Here is a 20062-nt window from a genome sequence, read left to right as displayed (position 1 = left end):
AGTGGGTTTGGGTGGCTACAAAGTTAGATGTATTTTAAAACCAGAGGACAATTTATTTGGGTCGAGCAGAGGAGGAGTGCTGCCTCTGCAGTGGGATCAGCATTAAGTTAGTGTTGGTCAATTTCTGTCGACAAAGAGGCTTAGGAATATGTTATGGTGGTTTTCTTTGTTTTCCTGGTTTTTTTTTTTTTTTAAGGGTTGACATTTAACTACTTGAACGTTATCACAAAGTCGTCTAGCTTTGAATGGATAAAGTTTTCTTTTAATATGAGTTTTAAATTTTCAAGGAATATTTTAAATTTTATTATGAAATGAAGTAGAAATTGTGATTCAATTAAAAGATTAATCTGTGGCAAACTTTACAAAAATAAGAATGTAGAGAACCTGAATGATGTAATTTATAAATATTATTCCATGGATATTAAATTGTATACCTGAAAACAACATTTTACCTCCCTTTTTAAAAAATAACTATGAAATGATTTGCAAATTTACTCAATCTTATTCCTTTTTTTAAAAAAAAAAAGTAGAACTCTCATATCTGTTACTAGAAATGTAACAAAAACAAAAGCAAGTCCTAGAAACTAAATCTCTCAAACAAGAAACTCATGGGATAAAGCAAAATTTCAGTCTGCCAGTGTAAGAATATCTAGGAAAAATAAAAGCTAAATCACAGTATGTAAAACTCTTATAAGGTTCAGCTTGGATACACCCAGAGAAAATATAACATATACCGTGGGGGGAAAAATCATTACTAAAGCAAAGACTACGACACACAAAAGACTATAGGTTACTATAGTTTTTTAGTAGTTGATCTAGTTAAATCTTTAGAAAGTACTATTCTTTTATGGATTAAAACCTTAAAAATGAAAATGATAGTATGGACCCAAGAAATATTTACTTTCATTAAGAAGCTAATGCCATATCTTCTTTCAAGAATCCAGTGTTGAGTTCTTCTGCAATAATGAAAGAAAACAATAAAGATACTGAGACCAGAAACCTTAGATCATCTTTTTGAAGAGATGGTGGAACACGTATGATATGTTAAGAACTGTACGGCATCCTTATATGTTCAGTTAGAGTTATCATGTAAGGCGTTCAGTGACTCATTTCTAAATTCCTTTGAGATCATTTTCAGATTGAAGGCCTTTAAAAAAATTTTTTTAAACAAAGTAAACAGCTTTGGTATTAATGAAACTTTATTATTCTTATTAGAATATGCTCTTTTATGTTATTTACATGAAGGATGGATGTTGGCCGTGAATTACTTAAATTGCCTCTGTTCCATTAATATCTCACCTCTGGGACACCAACTTTTCTGGGTATATATTCGTGCATGCTTCCTTTGCTTGTGTAAATCTCATGTGACCTTTGCCAGAGGTTAAACATCTAACAACTGAAAACAGTTTCTTCATGTCCCTCAAACTTGCTCTTAAAACAATGCTGGCATAAGGATTTGATTTATTATAGATATAACCCAACCATGTATCAACGGTGCAATTGTTTTGAATGTGTTTGGAATATTTTGTGGTAAATTCTTTACCTTTTTATCTAGGACTTGGTTTTTTGGTGTACTTTAGCTGGTTATAAAAAAATCTTAACTCTTGGGTATTGAGGGGGTTGGTTCTAAAAGGTAATTTCTTTGGCCAGATTATTTGATAGAATAATAATTTAATTATAGAAATATTTGGGAAAAGGGTAGAGTCAATAATGAAGAATTGGGAAGCTTTTTTTTTTCTTAATGAAAAAAGATTTCACTTTCAGTGTTGTATTTGCATCTCATTTTCCTGATAGATTTCTGTTTTGGTTTTCTGCTGACAGGTCACATTTAGGGCAGGCAAAACATAAGGGATATAGCCCTCCTGAGAGTAGAAAATCTAATTCTAAGGCACCCAAAGTGCAGTCTAATACTACTTCTGAACTGTCAAGGGGACACCTTTCTAAAAGGTAAATCTTCACATTGCTTATACATTTTTCAAGGCAGAATTATTTGCATTTGAATCATTGCATAATATTAAAACGTACCAGGTTACGCCAAAATGTTACGATACATGTTTTCATTATTATCCGGGTATAACTTTTAGGATTAATAGTGAATCACCTCTGCAGTGATGTCAGTGCAACATACCCCAGATAGTGCTTTATTCTCCTTGATTAGAGAGCTGCGAGTTTCTCCTTTTGCCTAACAAACCATTATAGGCATCTGAAATGCCATTTTAAATCCAGTTTTTCTTAGTTTTTTTTATTGTCAGAGCCACGGATCAGTATGTCTTAAGATCTAATTGATAGGAGTCTTTGGAAAGGAATGTGACTGTAAATATTTGATACTACAGTATAAAACCTTCTAACCTTCATTTTGAAAGTGTATATGTTAATGCTTATTTATCTTAAGCTTTGACAAATAAGTTGTGTTTGTAAATAGAGTATCGGTATTCTAGTTTCAACTGGTTCTGAACTATTAAGTAAGCATTCTTTTTCTTGTAATCCTAATTCTTGTTTTATGATTAGGGGAGTTAGTGTCAGTAATCTTTGAGCTAAAGAATTAGCCTGATCTTCTAATATTTTACCATCCAAAGTGTCACCCTCCCCCCACCCCCACCCCCACCCCCTTTTTTTCCCCTCCATTTTGAACCGTTTGCGAGCCTATGTTTATTTAGTTACTGGACTTACCAGGAAAACTTTTGCACTTAAAAAAAAATCTTATTTCCACAGATTTGAGAGTTAATAAATAAGTGTTATACGACAGGTTTAAGGATGGCAGGCTGGTATTAACTCTTGTCTTATCTAACCTCTTAGAAGCTGCAGTTCATCATCTGCTGTCATAGTCCCACAACCAGAGGATCCAGACAGAGCCAATACTTCAGAAAGGCAGAAAACGGGGCAGGTGCCTAAGAAAGACAGTTCTCGAGGAGTGAAACGCAGTGCTAGTCCAGACTACAACAGGACCAATTCTCCTAACTCTGCAAAAAAACCCAAAGCACTTCAGCATACTGAATCTCCCTCAGAAACAAGTAAGCCACACAGTAAGTCAAAGAAGAGACATTTAGACCAGGAGCAACAACTGAAATCTGCACAGTCTCCATCAACAAGCAAGGCTCATACCAGGAAGAGTGGGGCCACTACTAGTTCACGGAGTCAGAAAAGAAAGAGGACAGAGAGTTCTTGTATAAAGAGTGGTTCTGTGTCGGAAGCAACTGGTGCCGAAGAGAGATCTGCAAAACCTACCAAGCTGGCTTCAAAATCAGCCGCCTCAGCCAAAGCTGGGTGTAGCACCATCACCGATTCTTCTTCTGCTGCCTCTACTTCCTCCTCGTCTTCTGCTGTAGCCTCGGCCTCCTCTACTGTTCCACCAGGTGCCAGGGTGAAACAAGGAAAAGACCAGAACAAGGCCAGACGTTCCCGTTCAGCATCCAGTCCCAGTCCAAGAAGAAGTAGCAGGGAAAAGGAACAGAGTAAAACTGGTGGCTCTTCAAAATTTGATTGGGCTGCTCGTTTCAGCCCTAAAGTTAGCCTTCCTAAAACAAAACTGTCTCTTCCAGGGTCTTCTAAGTCAGAGACATCAAAACCTGGACCTTCTGGATTACAGGCCAAATTAGCAAGTAAGTTTACTCGAAAGATCTTTTTTTTTTTTTTTAAATTAAAGAAAATTTCTCTGGGTTTGTCAAGAGGGATCAGGTTTCAAGGTAGTCAGTCTGAGGCAGTTTTAGATTTATTACTGTACCTGTATCTGTACACAAAGTGTATAATAATTGATACACCACATTTAGTTTTATGGAGATGGATAAGGAATGCTCCCGCCTTATTACTAAATTGTCATGTTTTAGTATCTTTCTTTATCTTTGCAGCATTTGCTACTTTTTTTTTTTTTTTTTTTTTTTTTTTTGCGGTACACGGGCCTCTCACTGTTGCGGCCTCTCCCGTTGCAGAGCACAGGCTCCGGACGCGCAGGCTCATCAGCCATGGCTCACGGGGCCAGCCGCTCCGCGGTATGTGGGATCTTCCTGGACCGGGGCACGAACCCGCGTCCCCTGCATCGGCAGGCGGACTCTCAACCACCGCGCCACCAGGGAAGCCCGCTACTTATTTTCTAATGTCAGAGTAGGACAGCAAGTTGGTTTTTCTCCTATAACCAGAAACAAAAGTGTTCTAGTTATGAGTTGGTCATGACCACAGTTGGAGATCAAATGCTCTTTTAATAAATTTATTTATTTGTTTATTTTGGACTGCTTTGGGTCTCTTCATTGCTGCGCGCGGGCTTTCTCTAGTTGAAGCGAGTGGGGGCTACTCTTCGTTGTGGTGCGCAGGTTTCTCATTGCAGTGGCTTCTCTTGTTACGGAGCACAAGCTCTAGGCGTGCGGGCTTCAGTAGTTGTAGCACGTGGTCTCAGTAGTTGTGGTTCGCTGGCTCTAGAGCGCAGGCTCAGTAATTGTGGCCCACGGGCTTAGTTGCTCCGTGGCATGTGGGATCTTCCCGGACCAGGGCTCAAACCCGTGTCCCCTGCATTGGCAGGCGGATTCTTAACCACTTTGCCACCAGGGATTATAACACTGTGTGTGAGACCACTGTTCCACACATTCTTGATGTGTGGAAACCCTGAGCTAAGTTATTAGAATAAATGTACCCTAGTATTAATTAAACTTTATTCACATGTAATATTGTATGGCCTTTAAGGAGCTTAGACGAAAGATGAATACCTCTTACGTTCATTGCGCTGGGCTCTGGGTCCTAGGTAAAAGGGAAAGAAATTGCCTTGAAGCGTATAGCGGAGCAGGAAGAACTAATGTTTGAGAATAATACATTCAAGCAAAGAAACACGCAATAGATAAGAGAAAGGCATCCTGAGGCACTTTTCTCTTTTTTCCAAAAAAGACTTCTTCAGGAAGCCAATTGTTAACTTCATTAGAACTGATTAGAAATCGTGGTGACCCTCTTCAATTACATGATTACTGTAATGATGAAGTGCTTTTTTTTTTCTATTTTGAGAAATCTAAACGATGCAAATACAGAGAACAAAACAGCACTTCCTATGGTTTTCAAAGCATTTAATTTTTGTAATATTTAACTGAGAAGCTTGTTTTTGACCATCTTTTCTCCTTTTGAGCCCTCAAAGAAAATTTCAGGTCCACATTTTGATAGGGCTAGAATGTTTTTTGGTCATTGGAAGATTTTATATAGTGTCTACTAGTATTCTTGTGAAAGTTTAATATTGAACCAGCCTAACCTAGTGTTGAATCAGAGCTGTTAGCTCTGTTTTGTTTAATTCTACAATCTATAAACTATTTTCAGTTGATTCAATATTAGCAACATTTTGACAAGAATACTAGTAGACATTATTGTAAAATTTTATGTTTAACCTGTATCATAGGGTTATTGTGAAGGTAACATCTCTTTCTCTTAAATTATAGAATTTGTTCTGTTTGTTATTTTAAATATGCAGTATATCTGTATAAAATCTTTTGAATTTGAATATAAATATCGGATGAAGATTAAGATTGGTATCCTGAAGTCAAAAGGAAATAAAAGGTTGGGTAAAAAGGGACAGCTGTTTGTCCATTGGTCCAGACAAGGTTTTTTTGACAATTGGAATTATTTATCTCTGCTTTGATACCTCTTCCTCTGTCTACTTTTAAGTGAAGTAGAAACATGTGTGCATCTGTATTTGCGTGCTTGTGTGTCTCCGTTGTGTGTAGCAGCTGTGTGATCTCCACAGTCAGTGGCCCAGGTTGAGTTTACAGCACGGTCCGTGGGATTCACTCTAACCCTTCGAGCCTACCTCATTTGAAGAGCTCATCTCTTTCAATGCTTATTTCTAGGAGGGTCCTGGCACAGGTGAGAGCAGATTGCTCTTTTTTTTTTTAATTTATGTGTCTTATTTACTTATTTTTAGCTGCATTGGGTCTTTGTTGCTGTGCACGGGCTTTCTCTAGTTGCGGTGAGTGGGAGCTACTCTTCGTTGTGGTGCGCGGGCTTCTCATCGCGGTGGTCTCTCTTATTGTGGAGCACGGGCTCTAGGCACGCGGGCTTCAGTAGTTGTGGCATGCGGGCTCTAGAGCGCAGGCTCAGTAGTTGTGGCCCACGGGCTTAGTTGCTCCGCAGCATGTGGGATCTTCCCGGACCAGGGCTTGAACCTGTGTGCCCTGCATTGGCAGGCAGACTGTTAACCACTGTGCCACCAGGGAAGCCCTGAGCAGATAGTTCTCGAGTGTTGTGTCCTTAACTCTTCTCAGAGACCAGCTTTTTTTTTTGTTCATGTCAGTTAGTGCACTCTTTAAAAGAAAACCTGACCCTACCAGTGGCTGATCAGCGGGGCTTTCTTGGTTGTGAGGTTGCTCTGCAGCAGGAAGCCCCGAGGGTTTTGGTGCTGCCGTAAGGAAACCAGTCCAGATACGCTGTCATCCGCACTCTGCACATGGCCACAAACTGACGTAGGTTAAAACTCACTTCGTAGTTACTTTTCTTCCTTTCACAAAATCTGTGTGTTCTGTGGTCACTAATATCACTTTACCATCTTCATTGCCGCTACCCTAGTTCTAAGCTCTAATTATAGCCTAAGCTGTTGAAACAAGAGAAGGGAACCAGCATTTGTTTCACATCTACAAGTGCCAGGTATTTTACATAGGCAGTCACATTTACTCTTCCGAAAAATTGGTGCTTGATGATAGTTATTAAGGAAATTTATTCCAAGGAGGTGAAATAACTTGCCAGAGTAACATATCTCCTAAGTGACAGAGTTAGGATTTGAAGATGGGGTGCGTATGTGTGACTTTGAAGCCTTTGTTTTCTTCGCTGTGTCACTTATTTTTCATCCATGTTAGTTGTTTGTGTTTTACTGTTGCAGTCTATTTGGGTCATTAAGAGATGTTAAGACCCCAGAGGAGATGAACTTTTATTTGATCCTTCTTTACTGGTATTGATTCATCTTGAGGGGTGAATACTGTGTGAACCCAGGGGTTCCTATGATACCGTTAACTGTGTGTTTGCTTCTTTACAAATAAGTGAAAAACATTTCAAAACAAAATCATAGCAAATACTTAAAGTGCTTACAAGTGCCTGACAACTTGTAAATAGTTGACATGGATCATCTCATTTACTCCTCATCAGCCCTGTGTGGCAGGTACTGTTATTCGCTTCTTACAGGTACCTGTGATTCTAGAAACTAGTTGTGATAATAGGGTGCAGAGGATTGAGTAGGTTGGGTGAGCTAAATCCAGGCAGGCTTCCTGGAGTCACACAGGGCAGGGTGAATTTTAGGTAGGGTTGAATAGGTCACTTTAGGAAAGAGTTTGTGTAAGAAGGAGTACTGCAAGAGGATTGGCAGTACTTGGTAATTTTATTTAAGAATACAGAGGCAAAATGAAGTATCTTAGAGGAATCCCTGGGCTTCAAGTAGTGGTATTTTGGGGAGAGAGAGCTCTTAATATAGAGCTAAAAATCCTAGATTGGAATCCTAGTTCTGCCATTTTATCAGCTAGTGAATACGAGAAAGTTGGCAACCTTTCCATTGTAAAATGGGCACAGTAGCTATTTGAGGAATGAATAAATATGTGAGGAGCCCTAGCATCGTGCTAATAGTACATAGGATGCATCTCTAAATTTAGGGTGCACAACTGAAATTGAGTAGATCTTAAGACAAAGCATTCAGGAGCATCGTTTTTTTTTTTTTTTTTTTCTTTTTGCGGTATGCGGGCCTCTCACTGTTGTGGCCTCTCCCGTTGCGGAGCACAGGCTCCGGATGCGCAGGCCCAGCGGCCATGGCTCACGGGCCCAGCCGCTCCGCGGCATATGGGATCCTCCCAGACCGGGGCACGAACCCGTATCCCCTGCATCGGCAGGCGGAAGGAGCATCGTTTTGAAAATGAAGGATTGATATAAATCCTAGCTATTGATCAGTTTAAGGTATAGCTGTCTTTAGATTTGGAAGAGCCTGATTTAAAGTTCTGTTGTCTTCTGATAGTTTTGTGGGGTTGGGCAAATCATTGAACTACAGTTATGATAGCAACCTAATCCCTGATCTTTGCAGAATGATAGTATTCATTCTTGTGAAGCATAAATGAAAGAATGTATGTGAAAACAACTTTGTAAAATTAAAATACCATATGAACATAAAATGTGAATTGAGAACTGTTGTGATAGATTTGAAGAGCTTTTGTATGCATTAGGAATTAGTTTGATTTTTTTTTTAATTTAACATTAATCTGGGGGCAGAATTAGATTCAGTGGTTACAATCCATTCAATGGATTAACAACTCTGGGTAAAAAAAATACGTCAGTTAACTAAAAAACGGAGTGGACATTTTGTGAGATAGAAAGCATTCCAAATTGAGTAGGTTGTTTTCTTCAACTTTTAGGACTCAGTGAACCTGTTAATTAGAAGGTGATAGTTTCCTCAGGTATGGGCTCATTCTAAGATACGATTGGTCAGTAAAACTTCCTGGTAAAGGAAATTTTTTTCAAATTGTAGGAATAACAGTACTTACATGATGCTTTGTGAAAACCCATTTCCCCATGGTCAGATATCCCTCAAGGAGATTCAGGATATGCTTTAGTATATTGAAAGCTGTGAGAATTCTGACGGTCACTTCTGTTTAACCCATTATTTTATAAATCTGTTTGACCACCTGTTACCTTGGGAGACAGCAGTGGTCCATGGAACACACTTTGGGAAATGATACATTTAATCGGGTCACTGAAGCAGGAAGACCTTTCCTGGTGTGCTGATTTGGCATCTGTTGAAAAAGTTTCTGGTGAGGAACTAGGGCTGGCAGGAGAACTAGAGAAACAGCTGCTTTGTGATGGGCTACCTGAAGCCTGTGGCTTGCCAACTACAGCTGGTCAAGAGAGCTGTGGGACAAAGGTCACCTTGTGTCCATTGGTAGAAGGTTATAAATTTTTTGCTGCATTGGGTCTTCATTGCTGTGCGTGGGCTTTCTCTAGTTGCAGTGAGCAGGGGCTACTCTTCATTGCGGTGCATGGGCTTCTTTCTCTTTGTGGTGGCTTCTCTCGTTGCAGAGCAGGGGCTCTAGGTGCACTGGCTTCAGTAGTTGTGGCACTTGGGCTCAGTAGTTGTGGCTCGCGGGCTCTAGAGCGCAGGCTCAGTAGTTGTGGCACACGGGCTTAGTTGCTCCGCGGCATGTGGGATCTTCCCGTACCAGGGCTCAAACCCATGTCCCCCTGCATTGGCAGGCGGATTCTTAACCACTGTGCCACCAGGGAAGCCCAACTGGGTTTTGAGAATACCCCAGAAAGGATAGTGTTATATGACAGTTTTTAATCTGCATTAGGAAATTATTCTTGCTTTGCGTTGTTTAACCTTAGCAAACAGTCTTAACAAATTTATGTAGCATAAATGTAAAACCAGTGGGGCAGGGTAATGATACAAATGATTTTTTAAAATATTCAGTGATATTTTGATGTAATATTTTAAAATATTCTTATAACGTTCTGCTAATCTATCTATCTTTAGGCTAATTTTGAAGTAATTTGACTGTTTCAAAGTATGTACTGTCTTAATGGTAGAAGGTGATGGATGGCATAGACATGTAAGAAACAGTTTGTGATCAGAATCTGCGATTAATTATGGAATGTATTTACAGAAAAATTTAAAGGTGTTATATTTCCAGTTCGATATGTCTATTTGTAGGTCCAGTTCCCTTTCCATTATTTAAAGTAGACATCATGTGCACATTATTAATAACATAGTCAGCAGTAGTTACCAGCTTATTTTCAGCTTGAGTTTCATACTCTTCTGTGACTTGCAGGCAGCCTGTAGCCATTATTAGAACTAGAAAAGAACCAGACAGATGCCGAATTCTGGAAAGGTAATTCTGCTAAGAGACATGGTACTTTGTGCCTCTAGAACGGAGAGAGGAAAGAAGAATGAGTCGAGCAGGACAGAATAATTTAAAAGTAAACTCTTGGTTTTACCTAGTTGGGTCTTAGAGGGCCATACCCACTGAGTTTTTATAAATTGAATTATCTTTTAGCCTGGTGATGTATTGGGTGAGGAGCTTAAAGGAAAAAGAATTGAGTGTTAAGAGTTTTCTGTATTATAAAGCAGCTGTTAAAATAATTTAGTACTTAAAACTTTAATAGTACTAATCTGTAACCACATATTACCAATAGTAATTTAACAAAACTGAGTTGCCAGATTTTTAAAAAAGGAATATTAAATGGAAACAAATATTATTGACCTCTTTAAGACTTTGCTTTGTTTTATACTGTGAATTTTAAACAACCATGGTATGTATTTTTGTATACCAGGTCAGAGTAAGAATTAATTCAGCCAAATTACATTTTACTAAACTTATATTTCAGTTAAATGGAAATTGCTTTTTCTTATTCATGCCTCTGTATTCTATAATATTTTGATACTTCTGATTATAAAGTGTTATCAAAAATGAAAAATCCAGAAAATATTAAAACATACAAAGAAGAAAAAATAATTACTTAATCCCATCCCTAAGGGCTGTCTCTGTCTTCCTGTGTGTATCCTGCTAAAAATTTTCCTTCATATTAATCAATACTTAATGTGTAGTTTAAAGTCAAGTGATATAAGATTTATTATTAAAAAATAGCAGGCTTCCTGCCACATTGCCTTTCCGCATAGCCAGTCATTTTGGTATTCACTTCCGTATCTATAAATGTGAGACATATGTGTTCATATGTCTATTTGTTGAATTTTTTCACTTTGAGCACTATTGTGTGGCCTATATGGGAGATTTACCACACCTATTCACCCACCAAATGCATACTGTACATGCTTCACATTTTCCCAGTCATGATCGTTGCTCAGTTAACACTGAGTCTGTAGGAACTTTTCTTTTCTTACAATCTTTTTTTTTTTTTTTTTTTACTGAGTTTAATAATTATTTTGTTGTTTTCCTTTTCTTTGACTCCATCACTCAACTCCAAACTCGTTATGCATTGTCTAAATCTTTTCGCAAACTGTCTACGTGGATTTGTTTCATTTTCCTGAAGAAACGAGGCCTCTGGATGGCTGCCCTTTTATGCCTGGTTACATTGCTTTTAGCTTCAGGTATTTCTTTAGTCTTCTGTTTAGTTTCCTGCTTCTAGATCCTGCATCTTCTTTCTCGATTTACTGTTTTGTTTTGGTGAACATGTCTTCCACTTGCTTTCTAAGAAAAAGTACATATGAGATTTTTTTAAGTTTTTTTGTTTTTTCAGATTTTGAATGTGAAAATCTACAACCTTGATACTTATTTGACAGACTGATTGAAAATACAGTTCTGGGTTGGAAATTATTCTCCATCAGAATTTTGAAGAATTATGTTATTTAGATTTCAGTACTGCAAGCATTCTGATTCCTTATCTGTATATATAACCTGTTTTTCTGGAAAACAGATCTTTGCCTCAGTTATTTAGAAATGTCGTGATATAGGCATAGCTGTGCATTTGTTTCATTCCTTGTTAGGGTGATCTGAAGTACTGGTTTCCCTTGGATCTGGGGCATTCCCCAAGACCAACTTTTAGCCTTAAAACTACGAGAATCCCATGCAGACCAGGACAGTTGGTCACCCGATCTTTGCTTCTTTTCTCTTTCTGGATCACCTATTATTTTGGGTAATTGTCCTTTTGGAAGGTTCTGGTCTTATCTTTTTGTTCTTGCTTTCCTTTTTTGTTCTACTTTCTGATAGATTTCTGCAGCTTCTTCCAACCTTTGTATTGATTTTTTATTTCATGTTCGCTATCTTGTTTTTCTTTTCAAGAGGTTATTTTGTTCTCATTTCCTTTTTTTTTTAAAAAAGGTTTCCTCCCCCCTTCTCTTTTTCTTTCTTTAATTGAAGTATAGTTGAATTACAATATTGTGTTAGTTTCAGGTGTACAGCATAGTGATTCCTTTTTTTTGCAGGTTATATTACATTATGGGTTATTACACAGTATTGGATATAATTCCCTGTGCTATGCAGTCAATCCTTGTTGCTTATGTATTTTATATGTAGTAGTCTATATCTGTCAATCTCATTCCCGTAATCTGTAATTTGCCCCCCCGCCACTGTAACCACAAGTTTGTTTTTTTATGTCTGTGAGTCTTTTTCTGTTTTGTATATACATTCATTTGTGTTATTTTTTAGTTCTACATATAAGTGATAATATTGTATTTGTCTTTCTCTATCTGACTTTTGTCACTAAGCATAATATTCTCTAGGTCCATCCATGTTGCTGCAAATGTCAATAGTTCATTCTTTTTTTATGGCTAAGTAATATTCCAGTGTGTGTGTGTGTGTGTGTGTGTATTAATTATACACGCACACACACCACATCTTAATCTAGTCATTTATTGCCAGGCACTTGGGTTGCTTCCATGTCTTGGCTATTGTGAGTAGTCCTGCCATGAATATTGTTTTTAATTATAGATGCATATCCCCCCCCCCCCATTAAGAGCGAGTTTTCTTTTCTTGCAGAGTCCTCTTATGTAATTTTTTTGGAGGGGGTGTTTACTCTGGGTTTGACTTTCATACTAGGAACTTTCCTCAAATTCAGGTAATTCCTGGGTGTCTCCTCATACTCGAGTAGGGGAACCAAAAATCTAACTTGCAAGCTCTGAGCACATGGATGAGACTTGACTGAGATTCACTATCTAATGAACTAATTGGGCTATGATCATTCTCAGATCTTTTTTCTTTGGCTGGTAAAATTCCACAAGGAAGATTCTTTCAGACTCCTGCCTGGAGGTGAAAGCCTAACTGCCAGAGTTCTTGGGACTAAGTGGGAGGAGAGGCCTAGGAAAGAGGCCATATGTCATCCAGTTTGTCTGTATATATTTGATCCTCCCCCCTCTCTTTTTTGGTATGATGCGCCTGTTTGCAACTGTGTACTTTAATGGAGAATTTCTTTATTTTGTACTTTCTAAGGAATAAAGGTTTTATGTTTACCTGCCCCAGGAGAGGGACATTTACCCAGCTGTGCAAGTTGGGGAGGGAATCTGGGGATCTGACTGCTTCATAAATAGCCTATGAGGCAATCCTCCGTTTAAACTCTGAGGTCGTCCCAGAAGTACCTGGTGTCATCAATTCCTAAACCTTTGTGGGATTCTGAGTGTCAATCTAATTGGTAATTTATCTCGGTTTTCTACCTTCAGCCTTCTGGTCTTCCCAGTGTATTTAGCACTGGAATTACTGCTTTTTCATCTTCTAAAATTCTGTTGTGTTGTAATGGTTGTCTCTTCCATTCTTCCCATCCTTGTGAATTTATGCCTCAGATTCTTTTAATGCTATTTTAGTGGAGTTTCACTAGAGGACAGAGTGAATGCATGTGGGTCATTCTTTTGTCTTTACCCAGAGGCAGACACTTTTCTATGTATATGCACATATTTTTTTCAAAAGTAGGAGCTCACTCTGCATGACAGTAGGTGTTGCTTTTTGAGTGCCTATTATAAGCCAGGCTCCATACTAGACAGTTGACATACATTAAATTTCATTATGATCACAGAATGAGGTAGTATCCATGTTTTAGGGATGAAGAAACCAAAGTGCTTTATTTGCCTAAATGATTTTAACTGACATTTTTCCTTTCAAAAAATAAGCTATGAATCATGTCATTTTTTTTTATGGCTGTGTTGGGTCTTCATTGCTGTGCGTGGGCTTTCTCTAGTTGCAGGGAGCAGGGGCTACTCTTTGTTGCAGTGCGTGGGCCTCTCATTGCAGTGGCTTCTCATGTTGTGGAGCACGGGCTCCAGGTGCACGGGCTTCAGTAGTTGTGGCACGCGGGCTCAGTAGGTGTGGCTCACGGGCTCTAGAGTGCAGGCTCAGTAGTTGTGACGCACGGGCTTAGTTGCTCTGCGGCATGTGGAATCTTCCCAGACCAGGGATCAAACTCGTGTCCCCTGCATTCGCAGGCGGGTTCTTAACCACTGCGCCACCAGGGAAGTCCAATCATGGATTTTTAATAACTGTATATGGATGTACCTCTTACCCCATTGCCAACTGAGAGTTGCGCCGCGACTGCTGAGCCTGCGCTCTAGAGCCTGCGAGCCACAACTACTGAAGCCTGCACGCCTAAAGCCCGTGCACCGGAATGAAGAGTAGCTCCTGCTCGCTGCAGGTAGAGAAAGCCCGTGCGCAGCAACAAAGACCCAATGCAGCCAAAAATAAATAAATAAATAAAAATTTTAAAAATGCCCATTTGTTCACATCCTCATTAACTAACACTGTGTTCCTCCAGTTTTTATCACCATACTGATGTTTATTCAACCATTCCTTATTATTGGACATTTAGCTCTTTTCCAGTTTCTCATTATTATAGTGGTTAGATGAATATATTTGCACATTTCTAAGTTTTTAATTCATATTGCCAAATCAATGAACGAAACTGCTGTGCGTTCACTAGGAAATAAAAATTTGGCTTAGGGAATTCCATTTGGATTTTAGCTCACTGTCATCTGCACAACGTATCTTTTATTGTTACTGATTTTAAAATAAACATCTGTGATACCTTTTATATGATAGGTTACTCTTCATTTTGTGAATTTATTTTAGAAAAGTAGCCTTTGATAGAGATGTATGTACTTGAACATAGATACACAACAATATCAAGGTATTCCAGGTTCTCATGATTCTGCAGTGGCTGAAGGAATTGAGTTAGCCACTGAAAATATACCCATCATTGGGCTGCCCTGGTGGCGCAATGGTTGAGAGTCCGCCTGCCGATGCAGGGGACACCGGTTCGTGCCCCAGTCCGGGAAGATCCCACATGCTGCGGAGCTGCTGGCCCTGTGAGCCATGGCCGCTGAGCCTGCGCGTCCGGAGCCTGTGCTCCGCAACGGGAGAGGCCACAACAGGGAGAGGCCCGCGTACCTCAAAAAAACAAACAAACATATATGTATACATATACATATATATATGTATGTATATATATACCCATCATTAATTAATTCTCTTTATTGGGTCCAATTTTTCCTGTAGCAGAATGATCCGATTACATGATTCTAAATTGAACTCCTCATATGTGGTAATAGTCCTGTTATTTGGTGCTTTTTTTTCTTTTATGAAGGAAAAAGGAGTGGTTCTGAAAACCGATGGAAACAGATTTGATATGTAAATGGACCTTTAAAGTAGTTACTTGAAGGCTCTTTTTATTTTTAACATTTTTTAAAAAATTAATTGATTTACTTTTTGGCTGCTTTAGGTCTTTGTTGCTGCATGCGGGCTTTCTCTAGTTGCGGCGAGTGGGGGCTGCTCTTCGTTGCGGTGCGCGGGATTCTCATTGCGGTGGCTTCTCTTGTTGCGGAGCACAGGCTCTAGGCGTGCGGGCTTCAGTTGTTGTGGCCCGCGGGCTCAGTAGTTGCAGCCCTCGAGCTTTAGAGCACAGGGTCAGTAGTTGTGGCGCATGGGCTTAGTTGCTCCGCAGCATGTGGGATCTTCCTGGACCAGGGCTCGAACCCATGTCCTCTTCATTGGCAGGCGGATTCTTAACCACTGCGCCGCCAGGGAAATCCGCTCTTTTTAATATTAAACAAATAGGGGATTTGTGTTTAAAAGATCAGTATAGTCATCTTTTGATATCTGTAAATGTAAATGAATTGTAGTGATTTTTCTAGATATCTACCCTTGTTTAAGGTACTGGTTTGTGTTCCTTATTCATAACAGTTTGTCTACTCCATTTTAAAATGGAATGTATTTACTCTCTATAGGAATATGCCAAAAACTGTAAGTAAGGAAAAAAAAATCAAGATACGTAATATTCTAGAAAAATTAGTACTGAAACTTTTTTTTTTTAATGTCGGTTCATTGGTTTGTTTATTTATTTATTTTTAGCTGTGTTGTGTCCCCTTTTCTGTGTGAGGGCTTTCTCCAGTTGCGGCAAGCAGGGGCCACTCTTCATCTTGGTGTGCGGGCCTCTCACTATCGTGGCCTCTCTTGTTGCAGAGCGCAGGCCCAGTAGTTGTGGCTCACGGGCCTAGTTGCTCCGCGGCATGTGGGATCTTCCCAGACCAGGGCTTGAACCCGTGTCCCCTGCATCAGCAGGCAGATTCTCAACCACTGCACCACCAGGGAAGCCCTGAAACTTTTTTTATTACTAAGATATTGTTTAGCTTAGGTCTTGTTTGGTTTTTGGTTTTTCTTTTTCTTTTTCCAAACAAAGAGATTTTGTTCTGGAGAGGGTTTTTTTTGGTGTGGGGGGGGGGGCGTTGGAGAGGGACTGTTTTTTTCCCCTAAACTTGAGGTAAGTCCTTATACTTTTCTTCCTTTTTCTCCTCAAAGTCCAGGTTAATAAACATTTTCTGTAAAGACCCATATAGTAAATATTTTAGGGTCTACTGACCACATACAGTCTTTGTCACATATTCTTATTTTATTACAACTCTCTAAAAATATAAAAAGCATTCTTAGCTAGTGGGCTGTACAGAAACAGGCTACCAGCAGGATTTGGTCCATACCTACTCTAGACTACAAACTATAATACAGTAATGACATAATCAGAAGATTTGGGATTATATGTGAAGCATATTCAGTTAAAATTAAATGGAAATCAGCTCACATGATTGGTAAAGCCAAGAGGTTGTCTAGCTTCAGGCTTGGCTGGATCCAGGAGCTCAAATGAAGATGGTCCTGTCAGTCCCAAGTCTGTGACTTATGACACCCTCATTCCCCCTCTTTCCCCCAAACACTGTCCAATCATTTATATTTCTATACGAAAGTCTCTTATATCCTCGGGTCATATGCCTGTCCTTAAATGAATTAGTATGGTAAAGGGGAGGGGATAGTGGTGGAGGAGTTGTAATTGTAGATGATGAAAATACAACAGTTTGAGTCTCACTCATATAGTGGGAGTGTATTGTGGATGACAGTTCCATCAGTACCACATGGAGAAGGGTTAGGAGATAGCTCTGCAAAGAATTTTTTAAAAAGAAAGAAAAAAAAGAGGCAGGTGCTCAGAAAAAGGTCTGCTAGATAATATACAGTAGATGTCTGTTTGATCATCTTTTACTGTCACTTTAAAATGATTATATAAGTTGCAGAATAAAAGTGTTCATTTATTTGAATGGAGTCATTATTCACTGAATAAAGATGTTAGGTCAGTCAGTCTCCCCCTCCTCCTCTGCTTGATTTTCAAACAACCTTATGAAATACATTGACATTCATGTTTATTCTTGTACAGCAGAAGGAATCTTTCAGGAAATTGGAAAGTTTAATTATTGCATTGCTAGAATATTTTATTATTGAGAGGAGTGCTATATTTTCACTATAGAACTGTGTAGTAGGTTCAATTATATGTGTATATCATGTCAAAGATTAGCATACCTGTAACAGATCATGTGAGAATTAAAAATAGAATGAAAGCTGATAGTGAATATGTATTGCCCAGTTGTCTATTGCTACTCTTAAAGTAATTTGACACAGTTAAGAGTGAAAACCATACCTTTTCCAAGAGAAATACTTTTGTACTGAGATGTTAATGTAATGAGAAATAGTTTTAATATTTCAAGTTGAAAAGAATATCATAAGTAGAAGGTACCCACGAATATCTTAACTATTTTTACATTAGTAAGGGTCCAGAAAGTAAAATGTCTTAAGGCCCTTAATTTGTTGATTCTTTTAAAATGTTGTTATATTTTTAAAAATCCAGGCTTACAGTTGGATATATAAGAGGTTTAATTATTTCACATTCCAAATGTCACACTTTAAAAATGTCACACTTTAAAAAAAGGACTCTTTGTTTTTTTAAGGGTGAAGCCCTGGACTTTGTGTAAATCAGTTTTGCTTAGGAATACTTTTTCAAAGAAAGAAAAAAAAAAAAAGAGCAAGACATACCTATATTGTAGAAGACAAATCAATTAGGAATTTTAAGAGAATACTAACTGCTAGTTTCACCTTTATCCAAAGGAATAAAGATTATAGGAATATATTTGTAGGAACAAGTGCACATATTCTTATACCGATAATACAGTTGATCCTTGAACAATGAGGGGTTAGTCTGCATGTAACTAATAGCTGGCTGTCCTTATCCATGGTTCCTCCACATCCTTGGATTCAACCAACCACAGACCTTGTAGTACTGTAGTATTTACGGTTTACTGAAAAATATCTGAGTATAAGTGGACCCTGCATTGTTCAAAGGTCAACTGTAATAAGAGCTTTGATACAAGATTTATACCTAACTTTATTACACAAAGGCTTTGTGGAGAAGAATATATTAATTTGATCAGTGATATTCTGGTTGCTTCTCAAAGTGGCATCATAAAAATAAATGATAAATGCAGTTTTGCTGCATTACAGAGCCTGGGACAGAGAGATGTGTTTGTGGTATGTGTGTTCCCATGCACATGTGTTTTAATTGGTTTTCAGTAGGTTGTAGGTTTACACTTTTCCATGTTTCCACCATTTATTAAAATACTCCATATTTGCCCAGTAGAATGATAGGAAGCATTTCAGTTCTACAAAAATACTCTATTTTTAGGGGCTTCCCTGGTGGCGCAGTGGTTGAGAGTCCGCCTGCCGATGCAGGGGACACGGGTTCGTGCCCTGGTCTGGGAAGATCCCACATGCTGCGGAGCGGCTGGGCCCGTGAGCCATGGCCGCTGAGCCTGCGCGTCCGGAGCCTGTGTTCCACAATGGGAGAGGCCACAACAGTGAGAGGTCCGAGTACCGCAAGAAAAAAAAAAAAAAAATACTCTTTTTATACAGAGTTTAAAGTTTTCTAAACGAACCAGTAAAACAAAATTTTAACACCTTGCCACAAGTATATTGAAGATGTAGTACTCTCTGTTCTGCTTTAAAATAAGCTTAGAATTGTGTAGTCGTTTGGGTTATGCACTTTTAAGCAAGTCAGTTAATATTTTTGTGTCTGAAAAATGAGAATTATTACAACTTTAAATCTGAAAGTGCTTTTGAAAATCTCCGTAGCCTCTCTGAAATTGTGAAATAGGGACTTCGCCGGTGGTCCAGTGGTTAAGACTCCGCGCTGTCGATGCAGGGGGCCTGGGTTCGATCCCTGGTCAGGGAACTAGATCCCACGTGCTGCAGCTAAGACCCAGAGCAGCCAAATAAATAAATAAATATTAAAGAATAAGTGAATAAAATTGTGAAGATAGTATGTGCTAGCATTGTCAGCTTGCTGAATGGCCAAAAGAAGGTTAAGCTGTCCTGGTTTTCTAGGAAATACTTTATCTACCAAGCTGAAGTTTGTGCTTCAGCTTTCCTTTGTCCCAGAATGTATGACCTTTCTATCTTCTAAACATGTTTTAGACTTTTGGAAGAATTTATGTGGTTCTCCTCTAAGGAATTTTAGAGAACAAAATGTTGGGGGTTCTCTTACTTTATCAGGCTGGATGGAGTTAGTGTCAATTAGCCTGACAGTCATTTTACATTATGGTATTGTGATATCAGTTATAAATCGCTTTCTATTCACTCTTGTTTTGGTTTTTCTCTGCCCTACTTCTCTGTAACTTAGTACAGTTCTTTTAAAGTCCAACACCAAGAATGGATAGAGAGATTGTAGCACATCCACACAAGGGAATACCACTTGGCAGTCAAAAGGAATGGACCAGTACGTGCCACACCATGAGTTCATCCCCACGACACTGTATGATTCCATTTATATGAAACTCCAAAGTAGACGATAGCAGCAGAAAAGAAGACCAGTGATTGCCAGGGACCCGAAGTGTGTGTGGGGGGGGATTAATTGCAAGGGCCATAAAGGAACTTTTTAAAGTGATGGAAATGTTGTATGTCTTGATGGTGATGTTGGTTGTATGCGTGAATAAGTTTGTCAAACTCATTGAACCCCGTGCACTTAAAATGAGTACATTTTATCATACGGAAATTGCATTTGAATGAAGTTGTTTAAGAGAGAGTTAAACACCAAAGTCTAAAATAGGGCACGAGTAGTGAAAGTGTCAAAAAGTATACTGTCACCACAGATTAGCAATAAAGCAGTAGCCCACGATACATTGTTGAATATTATTTTGAATGTCACTAAATAGATGTGAAAATTTGTACTCGTGTCTCTATTACTGTATCATGGTATTTATAGATACTTTAGTATTACATGAACTAAGTAACATCAGTGACAATAATACAGAGGTTTTTAAACTGCCTTATAA

General features: G+C 38.7%; 1 protein-coding gene across 17 annotated transcripts in view; it reads left to right on the top strand.

Annotated features, from left to right (window-relative positions):
* The window catches only part of TRIP12 (thyroid hormone receptor interactor 12), a 144879-nt gene that overhangs the window by 52727 nt on the left and 72090 nt on the right, over positions 1–20062 (top strand). For 10 of the 17 annotated variants that reach the window (XM_081243325.1, XM_081243324.1, XM_081243320.1 and 7 more), the window contains exons 3-4: positions 1822–1947; positions 2797–3599. In XM_081243325.1, the coding sequence (XP_081099451.1) occupies positions 1822–1947; positions 2797–3599 (929 nt within the window). The remainder of the gene's footprint in view (positions 1–1821; positions 1948–2796; positions 3600–20062) is intronic. The other 7 variants (XM_081243321.1, XM_081243322.1, XM_081243319.1 and 4 more) reach the window with 2 other exon arrangements.

The sequence above is a fragment of the Mesoplodon bidens genome (genome assembly GCF_964165515.1).
Source record: "Mesoplodon bidens genome assembly, chromosome: 8".
Lineage (NCBI taxonomy): Eukaryota > Metazoa > Chordata > Mammalia > Artiodactyla > Ziphiidae > Mesoplodon > Mesoplodon bidens.
Note: the sequence above shows the minus strand (reverse complement) of the source record. Positions and strands in the feature narration are given on the sequence as shown.